The 20,368-nt window shown below is 48.9% G+C and overlaps 2 protein-coding genes across 2 annotated transcripts in view; both read left to right on the top strand.

The window, feature by feature from the left end:
* The first annotated feature begins 62 nt into the window (after nt 1–62).
* SEC22B (SEC22 homolog B, vesicle trafficking protein) lies at nt 63–8,710 on the top strand. The gene is made up of 5 exons (XM_031595743.2): nt 63–262; nt 441–550; nt 4,891–5,051; nt 6,172–6,318; nt 6,688–8,710. The coding sequence occupies exons 1-5, from the start codon at nt 188–190 to the stop codon at nt 6,840–6,842; spliced, it is 648 nt and encodes a 215-aa protein (XP_031451603.1). The 5' UTR covers nt 63–187; the 3' UTR covers nt 6,843–8,710.
* A 6,066-nt stretch (nt 8,711–14,776) lies between these two features.
* The window catches only part of NOTCH2 (notch receptor 2), a 79,900-nt gene continuing 74,308 nt past the window's right edge, over nt 14,777–20,368 (top strand). Inside the window, exon 1 of the mRNA XM_031595726.2 lies at nt 14,777–14,931. Within this exon, the coding sequence (XP_031451586.2) occupies nt 14,850–14,931 (82 nt within the window). The 5' untranslated portion in view covers nt 14,777–14,849. The remainder of the gene's footprint in view (nt 14,932–20,368) is intronic.

Here is a 20,368-nt window from a genome sequence, read left to right as displayed (position 1 = left end):
TGCAGGCACCGCCCACAGCTCGCTCAGATGAAGGCCGCGCTGCCGGCGGGGCGGTTTCCTGTGGCGCGGCCGGAAGTAGCCGGGAGGTTGTTGGTGGCGGACCGGATGTTGTAGAGGCGGTTTCCGGCCAGCTCAGTGGTGGCTGAGGGAGGAGGTGGTGGCGGTGGGGCAGTGAGCAGAGGCGAGGATGGTGCTGCTTACCATGATCGCCCGCGTGGCGGACGGGCTGCCGCTCGCCGCCTCCATGCAGGAAGATGAGCAGGTAGGTGGGAGTCTCGGTCTAATTAGGCCCGGCCCGATCCAACCGATCTCGCTTTCCTTCAGGCTCTGGCTGGGCCTCGCCGCCCCCCGCGACCGGCCCTTCATCGAGCCGTTGGGACGCGGGTGGGGGGTGTTTGCCGGGTAACAGCAGTCGCCAACGGCCTGTCCTCTCCCCGCAGTCCGGCCGCGACCTGCAGCAGTACCAGAGCCAGGCGAAGCAGCTGTTCCGTAAGCTGAACGAGCAGTCCCCTACGAGGTGCACTCTGGAGGCGGGAGCCATGGCTTTCCAGTAAGTGGCCGTGGGTACGGTGGCAGGGTTAGCATTTGCTGTCTCCGGGGTCACAGGAAGGTGCTTCTGGGTCCTCTTGAGAAACTGGGCTGTCCTAGGGAGGGTGAATTGTGCAGCTGCCAATTGCAGGTGGGGTAATAGATGTGCTAAGGGAGGATATGTGAGGTATTACATCATAGTACTGCCTTCTGGCACTTCAGCTGGCTTCTTAGCTGTGCCTTTACTCAAGGCAGTGTAGATTCTGTTCTTTTTAAGCTTTCTCTGTTGATTTGTACCTTCTAATATCCCTTTTTGTCTCCTTTGGGTCCTTTATGCCCTCTGATATTTTCAGAAACAGATGTCATTGGTAAAAGCAGATTAGCAGTTCCATTGTGAACCTCTTCTGCATGAGGTTCCCCTTTCCCTGTGTCCCATGAGATTGTACCCTTTTATTCATCCATATGCTTAAGCATGTAGTCTGTCTCTGATATATTTAGTTTCTCTAATAGCTGACAGGCATTTTTTTCACATCTGATAGGTTTGATCTTATCAATAAATGTGTTGCTGCATTTAATTAATCTATCTAAGCTTTTGCAAACTTAGCTTATGATCTCTCTTGACTTTTCTGCACACTACTAAGTGAACTTGAATAATGAAAGCCTAGAGAGAATGTGGGTTGGGCACTGTTACCACCTAACCAGCAGCAGGGGGATCTGGAAAGAAAGTAATAGGTGGAAGAATTTATAGTTTACAGAAGGCAGAAGAAGAGAAAATGCTTTTTTATGTTATGTAACAACCTAGCAGAATAATTGCTGCAAAACTGAGTTAAGTTCTTGTCAAGAATTGTGTTACCAGCAGAAATACTTATGTTAGAGAAGCAAATCTCTGTGAGACTGAGTGCCATGTGGTATTGACAGAACAGTGATGTGCAAAGCTTTGCTGTGCTGCCAGCAGTGGCTTTTTTTCCCCCTTGATTTCTGGTTGCCTTTGTTATGGAATTACAGTGTCAGTGATTCAAGCAGTCTGGCTGCTTTTATCTCTTCTAGGGCTTGGGCAGTGTTCCTGAGTTAACAGGAGAGTGCTGCTCTGAATCTTCTTTCTGGAAATTAAAATTTTCTGGAGTTCAAAGACTTTGTTTCTAGATGTTCCAATGGCACTGCATAGGTGTATCTGTGACTGTGAAGCCTTGGGGAAGAGTCTTTAGAGATCCTGTTAAACTCTTCTGTCATATTGCTTCCATGATGCAAGCATAGCAGTATCTGGGAAGACTGCTTCAGTTGCAGTACCCAGGAAACTGAAGCCAGGAGGATTTGGGCAAGCTCATGTTTTGATGGATGTCTCAAACAAACACCCAGGTTATGTGGCTGGCTAATAAGCAGGGATAGAAGTATCTATCTTTCTGTATTCAGTCTCTGGGCAAGTTCCACAGGCTGATGACAGCTGCTACTGCAAAGCACTCTTGTGTTGCTGCTTTTATCATAGGATATCAAAGCAGGACCTCTGTGAAATGAAGAACGCTTTCAGATCCAAAATTCTCCTCTGATAACACTATGGGTAGGAAGAAAGAAGGGGAATCAGAGATGGTCATCAGTACTATTTTAAACAGTGCTCGTAGTTAACACAGCACATCTTGGTTTTTGCCAAATCAGGGCTCTGACTGCTGAGGGTAGCATAAGCCAGGACAGAGCTTTTTGTGGTGTGAGGGAGATTGTGGCTTAACTTGCTAAGAAGACTGTGAACGTTTTTAACTTGATCAGTTCAAAGAAGAGTCTTGCCTTGATGAAATCTGAAGCTCAAACTAAGACTGCTGGAGTGATTATCATCAAATGTGATCTTCAGAGTAGCTCCAGAAGCTGTGTCACCCTTCCAGCTACAGCACTAGCAGTAATGGCTGTGCAGGGGGAGAAGCACCTCCATACTTTGCTATGCTGTCAGTTGTGAGTTGACCTTTGGCTCATCAATGGCTTAAGTGGCTCTTAATGTTGAAAACAACCCTTGGCCTTTACTGCTGATATCAGTTAGAAGAATAAATCTTTTCTCTCTCAAACTTATCCCAGATAAATACAGAAACCTGCTAGCTGCCCTCAGCATGCAGCAATCTAGAGTACAGGAGTTAGAAGTGGTAAACTGCAATGTGTGCATTGCTGGGCATGCAGTGTGATCAGGTGCTGTGCAAAAGCTCAGAGGTGTGCACAGGTGTGAAAGAGGCATCCAGCTGTGCTGGAAATCTGTTCTGATCTTGGATTGAGGCTGCAGAATGGTGTGAATCCAGTACAGAAGGAAGTGTGGTTGTTTGCTGTGGTACTGACAGATGAACTTTATATTGATATCATATTGGGAAAAGCAAGTGGGAAATACAGCTGAAGAGCTGTAGACAGGACAGCTGGCCAGAACAGACCATGGCTTTACTGGCTGGGCATTTCCTTCATTTGCTCTCATCTTTGCTTTGGCTCTCAGGGAATACTCTTCATACTCTGACAAGAACCTTGCTTCTTTCAAGTACCTTCAAAAAAGTTTTTGTTCATGGCAGTGGCTAAATCAAGCTCTGAATGATAACTTAGAACAATCCTGAGCTGCCAAGAAGGTCTCTGAGGGTGAGGAAGGAACAGAGGCAAGGCATATGATAGGATTAGTCCTACAGATTAATGCAGTCCGAGCTGAGGGACACAGAAAGGTCATAAAAACATGGGTGGATTGTAGTGGCTGAAATTTCTTGCTTCTGCTTGGAGTGGATCAGCTGTTCCTTACAGTCTGGCAGGATTTGCACACAGACCACTGAGGCAGCAGAAAAGGATATTCAGAAGCGAGTTGAGGATGGTTAAATCAGAGGGTCTAGAACTTTTTGAGTATCTGGAAAAACAGCAGGTTGTGGGAGGAAGTTGTATTATATGCTGGATGCAGCTATTATTGAAATTTTTAAGGTTATTAACTACAGTGCCCCTATGACTAGATCAGTTCTCTAATACACTGTTAATCTCTAGGTTAATTAGACCGATACATAATGGCATTATTATACACAGTCAATTTCAAATTGAAATTTATAAATCAAAGGAAAGTAACGTAGATGTAAAACTGAAATTCCATCCTAAGTAATAGAAATATTTGAAAGTGTATCTGGAGCTATCTGCCATCTCCACTAGCTTTGTTTTGGTAGAATTACAGTTGCCTTTATTTTTGTAGTGGCTGAATGAGGAAGAAAACATAGGGAACATGCAACAGCAGATAGCTGTAGTGAAATATAAGATTATTTATTTTACTTAAGTCTCATTCTTTCTTATCCTTTATTGCAGTAGGCTTTTTAGCTGAGTTGTAATGGAAGTTTCCTCCCTATTTCTGCTCACAGAGACACTGCTATCCACAATGAAACAAGCTCAGCACTAAACTTCTGTGAACAATGAGAATTAGCTGCAATAGGGAATGAGGTGGGAGGAAGAGAATACCTCTGCATGTTCAGCTGCAGAATGAACAAAACAGGGTTAAAGAACAACAGTAGCTCCTGTTTCAGCACCAATTTGGGGGCTCCTAACATCACAGCCCAAAAACTGGTAGCTAAATCTAACTTATCCATTTCAAAGATGTCACCAGAGCCCATCTAGTACCAGTGTTTGTATTCAGCTGTATGTTGATGTCAGCTTCTAGAAAGCATTGCCCCAGCAGTAGGTGAGTGTTGGAGAGAAAGGCAGCACCCAGCCTTCCAAAATAGAACATGGGAGCCAGCAGTCACTGTGTGCCTCATCAGAGCTTTAACACACTGAAACCAAATTCCTGTGTGTGCCTTCTCATCTATGGGCCACAGGTGACTGTGTTGTGTGATCTTTAGACTGTGTTTTCCACCTTCCCCTCTTTCTGCTGGCAAACTTTCTTGTGCTTCTTTTCTTCTGGCTGCAGAAGGCATGCATGACAGGAGGAAAGGAGGCAAGCTGTCCTCTCATTTCACTCCCAAAATTATAGCGTTTGTTGCTGGTATTTTTGTTAAGCTGGTGATGCTCACAGACCAGATGTGGTTCCAGTGAAGTAAAAGATCAGAGCCATTCAACCTGGTACAGGTTCTAAGGCTGCAAGAAAATTTATTTTAAGTGAATAAAAAATAGCCACTACTTTGCAGAAAGTTTATACCCGTGCCTAACATAGCAAACTGGAAGTACATTATTTGAGTAGCATTTTAGCCAGCCTAAAATGAATTGTTGCTCCCAGGTTCAATTTCAGAAGTATTACAGTCAGTGACAGTGGAGTTTTACAAAGCCAGCTAGGTTCTCAGCTTAAGAAAGCTGCTTATTTGGAGGAAGAAAGGTGTGATGGATAGTGTCTAATAGGATGGGTACAAAAGTGCTTGATTGATTCTCTATTTTATGTTCTTCTAGCTACATCATTGAGAAAGGGGTGTGTTACCTGGTCCTGTGTGAAGCTGCGTTCCCAAAGAAACTGGCCTTTGCATATCTGGAAGACTTGCAATCAGAATTTGATGAGCAGCATGGCAAGAAGGTGCCAACGGTCTCCAGGCCCTATTCCTTCATTGAATTTGGTGAGGTCCCTCTCTGCAAGGCTAGTTAGCAAGCTTATTGCAGGGGTTGCAGCCACAAGATGCTCCCCAGCTTGGCCTATGGAATTGACAGTTCAGTCTCTTTTTGGTGCTATTAAAATGGGTGCTTTTAGCATGGAGTATTTATGAATAGAGACCATGGTAAGAAAATCATAAATATGCTTTAGCTCAGATTTCTTGCTTTCAGTCTTTGGGCCTGTTTCCAGTGAATGTTTGCTTGCAGTCTGCTGGCTGTCTTAGCACTTCTCCCACTCCTTTGGCAGCCAGGCTGCTCTGTGTTCGATGAGTGTTTTCTCCACGCTGCATCTGAAGGAGGTGTGGATCTAATAAGGTGTAGTAAGATGTTTTTGATACAGCACCCTGAATGAGAGTGAGTGGGATGCAAATTGTGAGAACACCAGTGTCCAGCAGTGTGCTGGGGAGGGAAGAACAACTGACTTGATGTCTTTTTGTTCTCCTCCTGGTGGTCTGCTCTCCACTGGTGTGCCCATAATGTGGGCAGAGTCAGGTCTGTGTGGTAGAGCCTGGAAGAATATTCTCCTGGAGACAGTGCACATCCAGCAGCAAAGTCTCTCAGCCTTCATGCTTTGCTTTTAGGTTAAGGCCCTTCTGTGCTGGCCTGGAGTGGCAGGGTAAGAAACCTAAAGCTTCTAACCCATGTCTGCAGCCTCTCCCTGCAGCCACATTAATGCTTGGAACTGGTTCTTAACATCTTGTTTTCAAATCGAATAATTAGCTTTTGAGGTGGGAGGGCAGAAGCAAGGGTCACTCTGTGTTGTACTTTTTTTGTGTAATAGTTTTCATTTGCAGTGAAAGTGAAAGATGTATTAACTTGAAGCAGAATATTTCTGATTCTGTGCCCTTTTGTGTCTCTATTTGAGCATATGTTTCAGTGAACACAACTAACCAGAAACTCTGAAGCGTTTTAACAAAGAACTGCTGATGTCTATCAGACTGTTGACTGGAAAATCTTCAAGCAGTGGTGGGTGGTTTAGCTGAAGAAGGCATAGGCTGAAGCAGAGACAGTTCAGTTCATTTTGCCTGGCAAAGCAAGCACCACAGAGAGATAAGTATCCCTCTTGATGGTTCTCTCTTGTTCCAGACACCTACATCCAGAAAACCAAGAAGCTCTACATCGACAGCCGGGCGAGGAGGAACCTGGGTTCCATCAACACAGAGCTGCAGGATGTGCAGAGGATTATGGTGGCCAACATTGAGGAGGTCTTACAGCGAGGAGAGGCACTTTCAGGTACACGTGGTGGATGCTCTTTGGTGTATGCTTACCCTCAGTAAGCAATGTGGGTAGAGCATATCAGATGGAAAGTCTTCATAATTCCAAGGTCTCCTTAAAAAAAGCAATGGACTCAGCAGGTGCATCATTTCTGTCAGTTGCATCCTGAAGCACCTGATGGATACTGGTGCTACTTTTGAGTGTCTCACCATGTTGGATGGCCCTCATCCTAGCACTAGATTACTGCAGACAGGCACAAGGTGTGCTGTCATGCAATACTGCTGTGCTTCCAGCTGCTCCAGAGAAACTTATTCAGTTAATGTAACATCTGGGTGATATCTGGTTGAGTTAATCTTGATTAACTTCTCTGCCCTTTTCCTCCAACAGCTCTGGATTCCAAGGCCAACAACTTGTCCAGTTTGTCCAAGAAGTACCGTCAGGATGCGAAGTATCTGAACATGCGTTCCACTTACGCCAAGCTTGCGGCCGTAGCTGTGTTTTTTATCATGTTGATCGTCTATGTGAGATTCTGGTGGCTGTGACCTGGTTACACTGAAGAGGGAAAGCTGGTAGCCTGGCAGATGTGTGTGTGTGCAGGACACTGTTCACTGGGGATGTGCATTAGAATCCACGCAGGACCATCACCTTTATACAAGTGTCCTGAAAATGTTAGGTGACACCTGAGTACTACACCTCTTAGTGAATCCTAACTGTAAGTGTAAAGGCTTGTTGACTACAGGCTTTTCCCCTGAGGCAGTTTGCACTAGGATACTGTTGAGGCTGACCTCCTGCGGTTCTGCACCTCTCCAAGCAGTGAGCTTTGGGAACAGCTAATCAGTGCAGTTTAGCATCATCACCTTTTACGTCCTCCTCTTGAGTAGCTCTAGTGGGAACTGGACTCTAATGAACATTCCTTGTGTTGGCAATGTTTGCTTTTTTTTAGGATCTGGATCTGCGGTTTTTTGTTAATATTTTGTTTTTTAAAGATCAGACTCCCCTGTTTGAAGGCAAAATACTGCTCTGTACATATTGTGATAGCTTTCACCTCTGGACTAGCTGTTGTTTTCTGTGTCTGACATCTTGGCTTGTTACACTTTCAATTGCTTTAGAAACAAAAAGATGGTAAATTTATGCCTTAAATACATTCTGTCTAGTACTAGGAGAGGCAATGAAAGGCTTCTATATTATTGATCCCTACAAAACTAAACTACAGGTTTGTATGTGTCTACTTTTCCTCTCCTGGCAGCTGTGTGTGACAGTATGTTTCCATGTGATTAAAAACAGGGTGTGTAACTCAAGTGCTGTTGGAGCGGGCGCAGTGCAAACTATGTCAGCATTATGTCTATTTTCCCTTCTCTCTGCAGATAAACTACATTATTTCCTTCTACTGTACTTTCTTTCCAAAATGTATCAACTGCTAGCATTTCATCTCTGGGATGTGTGTTTTCTTTCTCCCTCTCAATGAAAACAACCAAAAAATAAAAGCCAAACTCTGAATGTTGTTATGAAGAAAAGGGAGTGTTTCCTTAAAAAAAACAAAAAAACAAAAAAAAAAAACACTTCACCTTTACATGAAGGATTCAAGAGGATAACTTAAGAACAGTGGAATCCTTTGGAAATGCCACCTTTTTTTTTTTTTCTTTTTCCTGCAATCACCCTCTCCCTACCTCATTTGGGAAGCTGAAATTGTAGGTGAAGAAAAACTCATTGTGGACAATACTATATAGCTGCTTCTTTCTCACAGGCCAATCTATATAGTCTCAGCATAATGTGATTTTACTTTTATTCCACCTGTGCTAGGAGCACTATTTTATCCATCAGCTTTTTTTAACTAAAAAAACACCCCAAACCACAAAACCCTAAAGCTCAGGCCTTCCCACTCTTCTCTGCACTTAAGTGTCTGTTTCTCTAACTTGGTAGGAAGCAGGTAGTGTCACAGAAGGAAGTTTCAGGGCTCCTAAGTAACTTTTAAAAGCATGTGTTCTTGTGCAGTTCTGGAAATATAAACTGGGACCTGGGAATGTTTTCTGCCACTAGGTAGGGATTTGGGGAGCTGTTGTCCTGCCCAGGCTGGTGCCATGTGGGACTGGCAGGGAAGCAGTTAACACTGTCAGTCAACCAAGCAAATCTGATCTGTCTTGTACTCTAGAATTACCTGGTTGCTGCATGATGTCTCCAAGTGTTACTTTGTAGATTGCTTTATTATTACCATTTTTAATCTTTACAAGTGGTGTCAATCATGGGTGACTGTCCCAGTGATGTAGATCTGTGTGTGATGTGGGTACTGGAAGGTGAGCTGACAATGACTGTAACTGGATTGTGTTGTGATTTGAGGGGGAGACATTGCTCAGCAAGCAGTTGCCTGCTGCTGCCCAAGTGTCAGCAGTGAAATAAATGCTTCTGAAAAATCCCCTTGGCAGCGTGACTGATGTCTCTGTCATTCTAGAGGACGCTTTCTTTGCTTCTAGAGGCGCAGGAGGGTAAAGACCCCACACTTAACTGACAGCTCTCTGCTGTGTGCAGAGCAACACGTGCAGCCTGAGCCGTCAGTGCCAGTGCAGATCCAGAGCTGTTGCCTGCAGATGGCAGTGCTGGCACGGTGCAGAGCCCTGTGACTCTACCTGAGGGCTCCCCATCTTGTGGCGCTGCCCTGATCCCCCTGAAGCCCTACAGCTTAGCTGGGCCCAAGGGTTGGCTGGTTTGTTTCTTAAGAAAAAAAGCTGTTTGTATTGGGTGCACTTGCTGCTGCCGCTGCTCAGGTCTGGGTGCCTCTGGGTGCCCCTGTGCTGGAAGGAATGGGAAATGTAGAAAGGATTGTGTGGGGCTGTGCCCACCCTGACCCACCAAGAGGCTGTGCTGGGTGGGTGGTAAATCCTGTTCTCTGTCTCCTTGCATGCTGCTGTCGTTGTCACACGTAAACCAGGTGCCATCTGGCACAGACCACAGCAGTGCTCTGCATCGTCACCTCTCCCCCAGAGAGAGCACTGGTTTGGGTGCTGCAGGGTTTTGGTTTCTGTGTTTATTTGGGCACCAGCTGCCTCCCCCCACTTTGAACCAGCTCCTCACACTTGCAATTCCCTCCCTTTTTTTTTTTTTTTTTTTTTTGGTGGGGGGAAGCACATTCAGCATCTCTTTTTCTGGTGTCATGGGGGTCTTTGACCCCAGGTGGTTTTTGGCAGCTGCTTTGCCATGAATGAACATCCCAGTGGCATCAAGTGTGCCGGCATCACTGTGTCAGGGATCCACACATCTGCCTGAGGGCACGAGTCACAAAGTAACAGCCTGCACAGTAAAGGCCAGGATGGTAGGGCTTGGGGTTCAGTCCTCACAGCACCCAGTCCTTCTGCTATCTCCCTCAGAGGCTCTGGGGCTTTGCTTCTTAGGGTGGGCTGGCTGGTGAGTTTGGGAGGAGGGTGTCTCCTGCTCCTTGCTGCTTGCTTTACTGCTGAAGTGACCTTTAGAAAAGGAGGATGTGTCTTTTCTGCTGGCTGAAAATGAAAGCTCTCAGATGGCAGGGCACTGCTACCATAACTAGGATTGGAGGCCAGCCAAGGGCAGCTGACTGTAGGGAGCAATCCTCCCTGAATCACAGAATCATGGAATGGTTTGGATTGGAAGGGACCTTTAAGATCATGTAGTTCCAACCTCCTGCTATAGGCAGGGACACCTCCCACTAGACTGGGTTGCTCACAGCCCCATCCAGCCTGGTCTTGAATGTTTCCAGGGAGAAGGCATCCACAACATCTGTGGGCAACCTGTTCCAGGTTCTGTACCCTCACAGTACAGAATGTCTTCCTAATACCTACTCTAAGTCTTCCTCTTCCAGTTTAAAGCCCTTTCCCCTTATCCCATCACTACATGCCCTTATAAAAAGTCCCTCCACAGATTTCCTGTAGGCCACTTCAGGTATGGTTACTTGTCTCAGCACACTATAGATGTGGGGTGTCATAGGGCACCCCAAAATGCCCCATCCCCTCTATCTGGAGGGGTGATGCAGCTGGGCTGGACAGCAAGGCAGCAAGCACAGGGCAGCTACCAACAGCCTTATTCACTCCCAGACCTGAGCCCTCCTGGGGTTCAGCAGCTCCCGAGGCCCTATAGCCAACATGTGAGAGAGGCAGGCTCCGACCTCCCCTCCTCAACTGCTCTGCTCACATTTCCCCTCTATAGACATCATATCCCCAGCTCTGCATCCAACCCTACCACCTCCCCTCACCTGCCTGTCCCCTCTTGTCCCCAGCTCAGGTGCTGGCTGGGTCTGCTTTGGGACATGGGGTATCCACAGCACTGAGCCCCACAGCAGCTGCTCCAAGCTGAATGCAGCCATGCCTGAGCATGTGAGTCACTGCAGGAAAGGAAGCAGAAATTTGTGGGACTCTCCTGAGCTCTCAGAAGAGCCATAGCCAAGCAGGCAGGCACTAAGACTCACACTACACAAGTTTCTCTGCTGTGATGGCTGCAGGGAGAAGCCCAATGTGATTTTGAATCATGGTTTGTAAAACCCCCTGTGGTTGAGCCCCAGTGCTCTGCTCAGAGATGATAAACTCATTTCCTGTGTCATTTCATTTTTTTTTTCTTCCTTCCCCATGTTGAGCTGCTGCCAGCACTGCTTCCCACTAGACTCCCAGCCCTGCAGTGTGCCCCAGGACTGCCTGCTGCCCCAGCATGCCATGTACCCCTGCCTGTGCTCGCTGGAAACAGGGAACCTTAACACAGTCTGGAGCTGAGTGTGCCCTCCCTGCTGCCTGTCACCCAGGCACCCAAAAATGGAAGCAGACACGGGATTTGCATAGAGAAGCAGAAATAATGTGCTCACTCAGTGACCTTGAGACCTCTGCGCATCCATGCCAATATGTGCCAGAGCCAGTGGGAGTACGGGGAGCCCAGGGTTCCCTGAGACTTCTCCCAGAGCTGAGTGACAAACAGTGCTATTGTCCTGTCTCCATGTCCTTCTTCTGCATTAGGGCCTGTTTGGGAAGGGGCCGTCTGTGCTGTTGCTCCAGCAAGTACAGCCCCAGCAGCTCAAGGTAACCACAACTGGGTGAATTCTCACTCCATTGTGTGCCCAGAGCTGGGAAGGCCTCAGGAGTTCAGCAGCCACCCTGTATGTCACCAACTTTGGTAAAAGCGGCACAAGCGGAGCTTATAAATATTCCCAGGCTCCTGGAGCGGGTGCTGCTGCCCAGGAACCAGGCAGCCAAAATTCCCCCCGCGATTAACTGCAACACACAAACAGCTCGTGGTGCATTCCTGCGGGGAGCGGGGCTCCCTCCCCCCCAGCCAGCCCGCTTGAGGCAGGAATGCCTTCTCTCTTTTTTTAAGACCAGCTAGCAGGTAAGATAATCAGCGCAAAAGCCAAGTCATGTGAGTTTTAACAGTAACAGATGAGCCACAGCACAAGCTATTTGTGGTGCAGGCACAAGGTTGCCAACCCTGAGGATTTTGTTGGAAGACTCTCTCCCTCTTATTTTTATTAACCCCCTTGAAACTGTGAAAGAACCCAGTTTCTATTTTAATGGAGCTCCAGCTCATCTATTTGCTAAAGAGAAAGCGTGGATGTATGACTCAATCCCCCCAAAAACACAGACAGGTAAAATTAAGGCAACTTTGATACAGGTATGTAAAACTCTGGGATTTAAGGCAGGCATTTGGGTGTGTGCTGTAAAGAGGTTTGAATGCCTGAACCGCCAACAATGTCACAGAAAGGTTAGTGCAAGAAAATACAATTTATTTTGAGGCTGACAATGAGTTCCTGCAAAGCTGGTGAAACCAGCAATCCCTGTGAGGTATGGACCAGATGAAAAGCAAAACACTTCTCACTCAGTGCAGCTCAGACATAAATTGCACCCCGTGGATTGAGCTGAGCTGAGCACAGAAGCACGGACACACACCTGCAGGACAGCGTGCCCCCAGTTTCAGAGCTATGAGCTAACTGGTTTCAATGGGCAGAAGGTGCCACGCAACAGGTGCAGGGCCCCAGCTTGTGGGCACTTCTCTGATGGCAGCTCCAAGGGGACACCATGTTGCCATCATCACATCCCGGGTACCATGTCCCTATGGGCTTCCTCTGCTAGGCCAGAGAGCGTGAGTTGGAGCAGGATTTGTTCTGCCCATTTGTGAGAAAAGATCAACTGCTGGGGATCACAGCACACTGGGACCTGCATCCCAACACCTCTGGTGGCAGCCCAGCACCATCACCCCAGGATGACCACTCATCAATGGCCAGCAAGGCAGCTTGCTTTGAAGCAGTGGTGCAGGAAGTGTGACAAAGGCTTGAGCTGAAAAGCAGCCTGCAACCACTGTTATCAAAACGAGTGCACCATTACTTTACAGAGCAGGCTGCAGAAACCGTTTCAGAGGGAGACTTGCAACAGCAAGCTGCAAAGGCATCACTGCAGGGCAGTGCTGGGGCTCGCTGACCGCTTGATCTCCCTGCCTTTGTCAGCCAAAGTGCCAGGATTTCCCTAATTGCCACTACTGCTTAAATAGCGATACTGCAGATCTCCTCTGTTCAGCTCTGCTAATCCCTCAGCTGGCACCGCTCACCGTGCAGCAGCTCTCCTGCTGCCCTCCTCCTGCTGCCCTCAGCACCCAGCAAGATGCAGCAAGGGGTGCCAGAGTCCTCCAGCCCCGGTGCTGCTATTGGTGATCTCTGGCTGGGAAACAGAGCAAAATGGCATGGCTGTGTCTGCAGCCTGTAGGTGTAACACGTGTTACTTCTGCCAGTGGGTTTCCCTACGTGATGAATCTTTGTTTATCTGCATATAGTGCTCTTAACGGGACTGTAATGGGGTGTGTAAGATGATGTAATGCTGAAAGATATTTTTAACTCCTATGCAAACAGCCTGTCGCTTAATGAGGCAGGCCCACCAGTCTGTGATGGGGAACTGATTGAGCTTTACCTCGGGGATGTCACTGGGTACTATATGTTCCCCTGCTGCTCCTGCATGCATCAGCCCCCAAGAGGTGTGCTTGGGCAGCTGCAGATGCTGCCCCAGCTTGGAGGAGAAGTTGCTTGCAACCAGGCCAAGCCAAATGCCAGTGAAGGAGCACTGCCCGTTTCAAGGCCAGGGATAATAAGTAATGCACAGCACTGCGGGGAGCTGGAAATTGCAGCCTTCAGTGAAATACCAGAATTCCTCCCAAATTAGCTACATTAGGAAGACTGAACCCAAGCCCTCCCCATTCCAGTTACATTCCTGCCTTTCTTTTGTCTCCTCCCCCAACTTGGCTTAGTGATCATTTTCTTCTACCCGTAATTTCACATGTAGAGAGTTTGAACTCCTCAATTCCCTCACAAACATCAGCCCTCTATTTCTGGACTCTGCCTTCTACCCCACAGCCTGCAGATGCAGTAGAGTGCGATCTCAAGCACGAAGCTGTCCCTGCAGTTAGCTGCAGCCTTGGGCATGCTCCAGGCCTTTATCCCCACGTGTGAGGTGCTCAGGGGAGCCCGGCGTGCCAGTACTGTTACAAGCAGCACCTGATAGCAGTTCCCAGCCCAGCTGCAATGCGCTCCTGTATGCCCACGAGTGATGGGAAGGTCCAGCAGATGTGTGAGGCAGCAGAAGAACTTTGGTCCAAGTTGCAAATCACGGCCCAGGCACACCTGAAAAAATCACTGGGCTCCTTCCCCCGTGGTGGCACAGCACTAACAATCCAGCTCCGTGCCTGGGAGGAGCCGCACAGACCCAGTGAGTTAAAGGGGGAAAACACTGGACTTTATTCATTACCCCCCTCTCTCCCCTGAGCTCGGCACAATCCTCCCTTCGCAGGAGATGCAGGCCAGCATGCCATGTCAGCACATAACACAAAGAGCTCTCAGTCTGAGAGGAGCTGGAATCGCAGCAGAAGGATTTTTAACGCTTTAAATGATGGTTTAGAGCTGGATGGGCTCTTGAGATTGAATCCAGCCCCTTTACTACAGCCAGCAGTGTGCGCTTCATCATGCTGCTACCTCCTCTGGGAGTAATGCGTGTCTCTTCCTGGGTCTTTTCGCCCTCAGCAGGGTGCTTCAACACAAGGAAGAGATAAGACGCAGGGCTGAGATAACACTGAGAGCCTGCACACCTGCTCTTCAGACAAGTGAACTCTCACTCGCACTGGAGCGAACCTTTGGCAGCCAAAGCCATTTGCAGTTCTAGCTTCCCACGGCACTCCTGGCCTCAGCCCAGCAGCTGCCTCCACCCCGCACCCAGCGGCACGGCCATGCTGCGAGGCGGCCGCCGACAGAGCCGCCCCGTCCTCCCCCCATCCCCACAGGCCCGCACTCGGCCCCTCAGCGGCCCCTCCAGCCCGCCGCCCACCCGCGCACAGCCGTCACGTCGCGGTGCGCCCACCCTGCCCGTCCCGCCTCGCGCTCCGCGTGCGAGCGCCCCCTTGCGGCGGGCGGGCGGAACGCGGCGGGGCGGGGCGGGGCGGGCGGAGGAAGCGGAGGCGTTGCGGCCGTGTCCCTCCGCGGGCGCCATCGGCGGTGCTGTCGGAGGATCGCTCCGCGCGGCGGCGGGCTGCGAGGTGCCGGGCGGGCGGGAGGGAGAGCGGCTGTGGCCATGGCCCGCGGAGCGGGGCCGGCGTTCGCCGCCCTCTTCGGCCTGGTGCTGGCCGTGCTGAGCCGCGCCGAGCCCGCGGCCGGTGAGTGCGGGGAAGGGGGAGGCGGCGAGGCGCGGGGTCCGGGGCTGAGCGCGGGGCGAGGCGCTGGGGAGGGGGGAAAGGAGGGGGAGGGCGGCTGCGCTGAGCGGGGGCAGCCGGCCGCTTTGACGCGTGGGCTGAGCGCCCCGCTCCGCCGGGCTGGCCGCTCGGGTGGCCGCTGGGCTTGGCTGCTCGGGATGGCTGCTCGGGATGGCTGCTCGGCCCGAGGCGGCCGCGGGTGGGCAGCCGGCAGGAGCGCCGCATCCGAATCGGGAGTGGGGAAAAAAGCTGTTTCCCGAGAATGGTTTGGCCAGGTTTGCTCGAAAAGGACTGAAAAGGCAAAGGCTCCTAATGGCGTTGGTGTCTTATGAAGTCAGAAGTACGTTCTCGTGGTTGATGAGAAGCACGGTGCACATCAGGACTGTTTCTGCAAGCAGCTTACCCTGCCTAGCAAATATAGTGGTGATTCTCGTTAGTAGTGGTGAGCATCCCATAGTGGTGAGAATCCCATAGCTGTGACCATCCTATAGCTGTGCCCCTCATTAGTACAGTGGTGAGCATCCCATAGCTGGGACCCTCATTAGTATAGTGGCGAGCATTCCATAACCATGACCATCCCATAGCCATGACCCTCGTTAGTATAGTGGTGAGCATCCCATAACTGTGACCATCCCATAGCCGTGACCCTTGTTAGTATAGTGGTGAGCATCCCATTACTGTGACCATCCCATAGCCGTGACCCTTGTTAGTATAGTGGTGAGCATCCTATAGCTGTGACCATCCCATAGCCGTGACCCTTGTTAGTATAGTGGTGAGCATCCTATAGCTGTGACCATCCCATGGCTGTGACCCTTGTTAGTATAGTGGTGAGCATCCCACCTGTCCCGCAGGAGAGCAGCTGATAGGATGGCAGTTGATGGCCTCAAGCTGTGCCGAAAGAGGCTCAGGCTGGATATGAGGAGAAATTTGTTCTCGGGAAGAGCAGTAATGCCCTGGGATGGGCTGCCCGGGGACATGGTGGGGTCACCATCCCTGGAGGTGTTGAAGAAACATTTTGATGTTGTGCTGTAGGACGTGGTTTAGTGAAGAGACAGCTCCTGAGTGCTAACCTCCATTCCTTCAGTGAGTGGAGAAAGGAAAGCTGAAGTCACTGAAAGGCTATTTTCAGGTGTCTGTTCAGCTGTCTTGATGCTCTTGTGCAAGAGGCTGCAAGGTTCTGATGTCAGCCCTCTTGGTCAATGACTAGGAGGCTCCTGGATGCGCCCTGGTTTGGACGGCTCAGCGCTGCCTCATCATGCAAGCCCAATGGCACGGCAACTTGCTTTTCCAGTTGAGCTTCTGTTTAGTTTGTAGAAGCCTGCAGTTGAAGCTGCAGTGAGCTGGGGCGGGGCGGGAACACCTGCACTTTTGGTGAAGACACTTTGCTGATAATTACTGTTAATGGTGGTGATTTGCTCCTTGTCTGATCAGTCAGCAATGAGTGAAACAGGAATGCTCACTGGTAAAGCCCACCCTGATTGCCCCCAATAACTGCCGAAGGGAGCGACTTGTGCTCTGAGTCCAGTTTCAGTGCAGAGCAGGTGGGTGTGTGGGGCCCCACAAAGGTGTTGTGGACCACACTTGGGATCTTTTGAGGTCTTGAGATCCTGCTGACAGTGCTGGGTCTGCTTGCTTGATAGGGGTTTGCTGAACAGCAAGTTTTACTGGATCATTTGGAGGTGTTACTGTATCACGTTTGCTCTTATCGAAGGTGCTGGTTTAGACTTTCAAAACTGAGCGTGATTAGCATCTGGCTCACTCACATCACTTCCTGCGGGGCACTGCTGAGAGCAGAAAGACATGAAGGCACTCTCACAGTTGTTCTCAAGGCCTGAATGTTTGGGAAAAGGGGACTGGTGCCTCTGGTAGCATTTGGCATTGGAATCTCTTCTGTTTCTTTGTTGCCTTCCGTGGCTGTTTCCCTCCTACTTTTAGGTGTCTTGCTGCAGTTACAGCAAGTTGCTATTTCCCTCCAGTGTGTTCTGGTTCTATTCACCCTCTCCCATTTTCCAAAGTGGTGTCTGTGTTGTGGAATGCCTTTGAAGCCTCGGGCTGGATGTGGCCCTCGCCGTCAGAGGGCCTGGGTGGGTGGGATTGAGCCCCGTGTCCTTTGTGGAGCTGGGAGCAGTGATGGCAGGGCAGCAGGGTGCTGACAGCCCGCTGCTTCTGCACGCCAGCATCTCATCTAACAGCAGAACCAGACGGCTGTGGCATGTAACTTCAGGCTTCAGGGGAGCAGCATACGTTTGTAGTCATGGCTAAAGGCTGCAAAGCCAAGGGACAGTACAGTGCTTCTTTAATTCTGACCCGTTAAGGAAATGGCATCCATCTTGGCGGGGAAAAAAAAGAACTTCTCTAAGCACCTAGAGTCCTTCTGTAGTTCTTATTTTCTGTGCATTCATTCTGATATCATCTTGCCAGCAGAAGTCGAGGGCTGTGTCTTGTCAGTGCCCATCCAGAAGTATTGCCTGTATCGTTCTAAACACGCGGTCTTCTGAGGGCTGCAGAAATAATTACTGGTTCTGTTTAGAAAATAGTCTGTTCCTAGGGCACATGTCCTTTTTTTAGCCTGCACGAGGATGAAAAAAGAGCTTTGTATCCCAAAACAGCACTGGTGTCTGCAGTTTGTTCCACACAGCGAGTCTTCATCTTGTTGCTCTGACATCACCATGGGCTGCAATGGAAGCTACAGCAAGCAGCAGGCTGGCATTTCACAGGGCAGGCATTCGTCATGTTCGAATTAATAAAGATTTAGTGCTGGAGAATGATGGAAGACTATGGAGAACACGCAAGCATGGTTTCTGTCTGCCAGATTTCCATAGAAACACCAATACCTCCTCAGCACTTTAATTGCCTTCCCTACATTTTTTTTTTTTTTTGTCAAGAACTTTTTTTTAAACTCAATGCTTTATGTTGCAGCTGTGGATTTGAGGCATTTGGGCTTTGTTTGGAAAACTGAAAACATGGGAAGGCAGGCAGCAGTAGCTGTGAAAGGAAATGGAAGATGTGATTACTGACAGGATTTTGAACCGTTTTACAAATTCATCCTGAATTCAGTGTCTAACTTCAGCTTTTCTCAGCAGTTCTTCAATAGAAGTGCTGTGTGAGCTGCCATTGGTAAGAATACAGTCCTCCAACTGGCTGCTAAGGTGAGACTTCAGGCAGAAGGAATTCATTTCCACCTGTGAGTTTGGACAGCAGTTCCCAGCCCTGCTGTTAAGAAAGCAGATAGCTGTTTTTTGCCAGTTCCTGGATTCTTGAGCTCATATTTAAGAAAAAAAAAAAGAAAAAAAAGATGGATTTCTAAAACCAAATCTCTTCTTACAGCCTCGTTCTTCTAAAATCCTCTTAAATACACATTTCTGAAGGGTTTTTTTTACACTTCTGAAGACTGGAGAAGCTGGCAGAAGAAGCCCAACCAGTTTAGATCGTGGGGTTTTCTCACAGGGTGCAGAGTCTGAATTCCTTCTTGCTTCTCTGAGCTCTGCTCAGTCCCACAGATTATGTGAAAAATTAGTGACTTCTTCCTCAATGCATAATATTACTCGAACTGTAATCTTTTGAGGTTAGTGTATCATGTAATTAGTTATCTCTCCTTTGTGGTTTTCCTTCAAAACTGGGCTATCTCAGAGCATTCTCAGCGTTATTCCTTACAGCTTTTAGAGCAGTCGGCTCTCTGCAGTGCCAGCTGCTGCTGCAGAGGAATGTTGCCACTATCTGCACAGACAGATGCTACCAGTCTTCCTCTGGAATTGCTCCTCCTCATTCAGGGTTTTCCTGGCCGCTACTTTTGCACTCTGTTATCCTGGAGGGAAGCAGGAGCAGTTTTTCACTGCCTTGCTGCCCTGCTGTGGTTTCTCACCGTGTTGGTGGTACTTCAGAGCTGATGAGCTGGCAGATGGGACTCCTGTGCATCCTGCCCTGCTGCTGCCAGCCCTGGGCTCCGAGTCCCTCTCTCCTTCCTCCTGACATGTGATGGCAGCTGTTGATGTCAGTTGCAACCATTAAATCCATCAAAAATACATTTTGCCCTCTCGTTTTCTTTCACGTATTCAACGTTACGCTTTTAGGTTTTTTTTCTTCTGTGTGATAAGCAGGTTGTTTTCAACCTTTTCCCCAGAAAACAATGCATGCGCTTAGAGCCAAGTTTCAGCCAAATGTGTCAGATGTCTAGATATAAAGATACTGAGTTTCTATAAACTTAATGGAGAATTTGTGGGCAGAAAGAGGAGGGAGACCAATGCAGTGTCATTTATGGATACGGCTGTACCGTGTTCAGTGGTCCAGCAGGTCTGTCAGAAGACCCGTTTCCCCATTTGGTCGGAGCCTTCTTAGACTCAGGATCATCAGCCACACTTCACAGAGCTACAGGAAGTCAGCTTCGTAACATCTCTTCCTTGCAGCGTTAATTGTTGTATCTCAAGGTTTTATTTCTGCTTGACTTTTTCTGAGCTTACAGGTGAGGAGCTTCTTGGCCTTACTTTCCTGTTAGCGCTCGCTGCAAAGCCCCTTCAGATTTCTTCTGGTTATGGCTCTGTTTCCCAGTGGTAGCCTTCTCTCTTAAAAGCTGAGCTCCGATGCTTTCAGCTCCCAGCGCCAACTCTTTGCTATTTCTTTCAGTTTTACAGCCTGGAAGGAATCTAAATTTGTAGTGTGCAGGTGAAGAACAGAAAGGAAATCACAACTTTGAGACCATCTTGGCGTCCTTAAAGAACAGTGAGGCAGAAGTGTTCTTTTCCTCTACTTTTACTTTAACAATCTCTTTAGCCAAAAACATGAAACCTGAGCTAAACCGTGCCACGGCTAACTCTGTGTTCTGCTTCAGGTGTTCAAAGTCAAGGCACATCCAGTGGATGTTCTGAGGGTAACACGTGGTGCCTGTGTGCTGCACTCAGGCCTTGGAGAGCAGTCCTGGTGGGCCAGTTAATGTATTGGGGTGAAGTTGGGCCTACGTGCAGGTGTTCTGTGAGGGTTTGTATGGGCTCTAGGCTGGGTCGTGCTGCTGATAGCATTTGTCTCAGGCACACTTAGAGCCCTCATCTTAGAGGCCTTTCAAGCTTATCTAGAACGCATGCTAGAAATTGAACACTTCTTTCTCTAAGTGGTGGCCTGCCCACTTCACCATAAGGGCTTCAGGCAGCTTTTGATCATCACGGGGTGATTTCCCCATCTCCCTACATGGTGCCCAATGGGACGGGTAGAAGTGGCACAGCGGGGAGCCCTGGGCTTTCCTCACAGATACCTGCAGCACACCTGAGTGTGCTGGAGGCTGGGGCAGGGCCAGAAACCCAGCAAACAATCCCCATTGCTTTTAATCTTATTTATTAAGCACAGAAGAGGAAGGCCAAAAGCAGCGCTTCCATCCCAGTCTGGACAGCAGAGATGGTAGCAGTGGCTGACT

This window comes from Phasianus colchicus, chromosome 9, assembly GCF_987193195.1.
Source record: "Phasianus colchicus chromosome 9, bPhaCol1.hap1.1, whole genome shotgun sequence".
NCBI classification, from domain to species: domain Eukaryota; kingdom Metazoa; phylum Chordata; class Aves; order Galliformes; family Phasianidae; genus Phasianus; species Phasianus colchicus.
The sequence above is the reverse complement of the archived record's forward strand: the minus strand, read 5'-3'. Positions and strand labels throughout refer to the sequence as shown.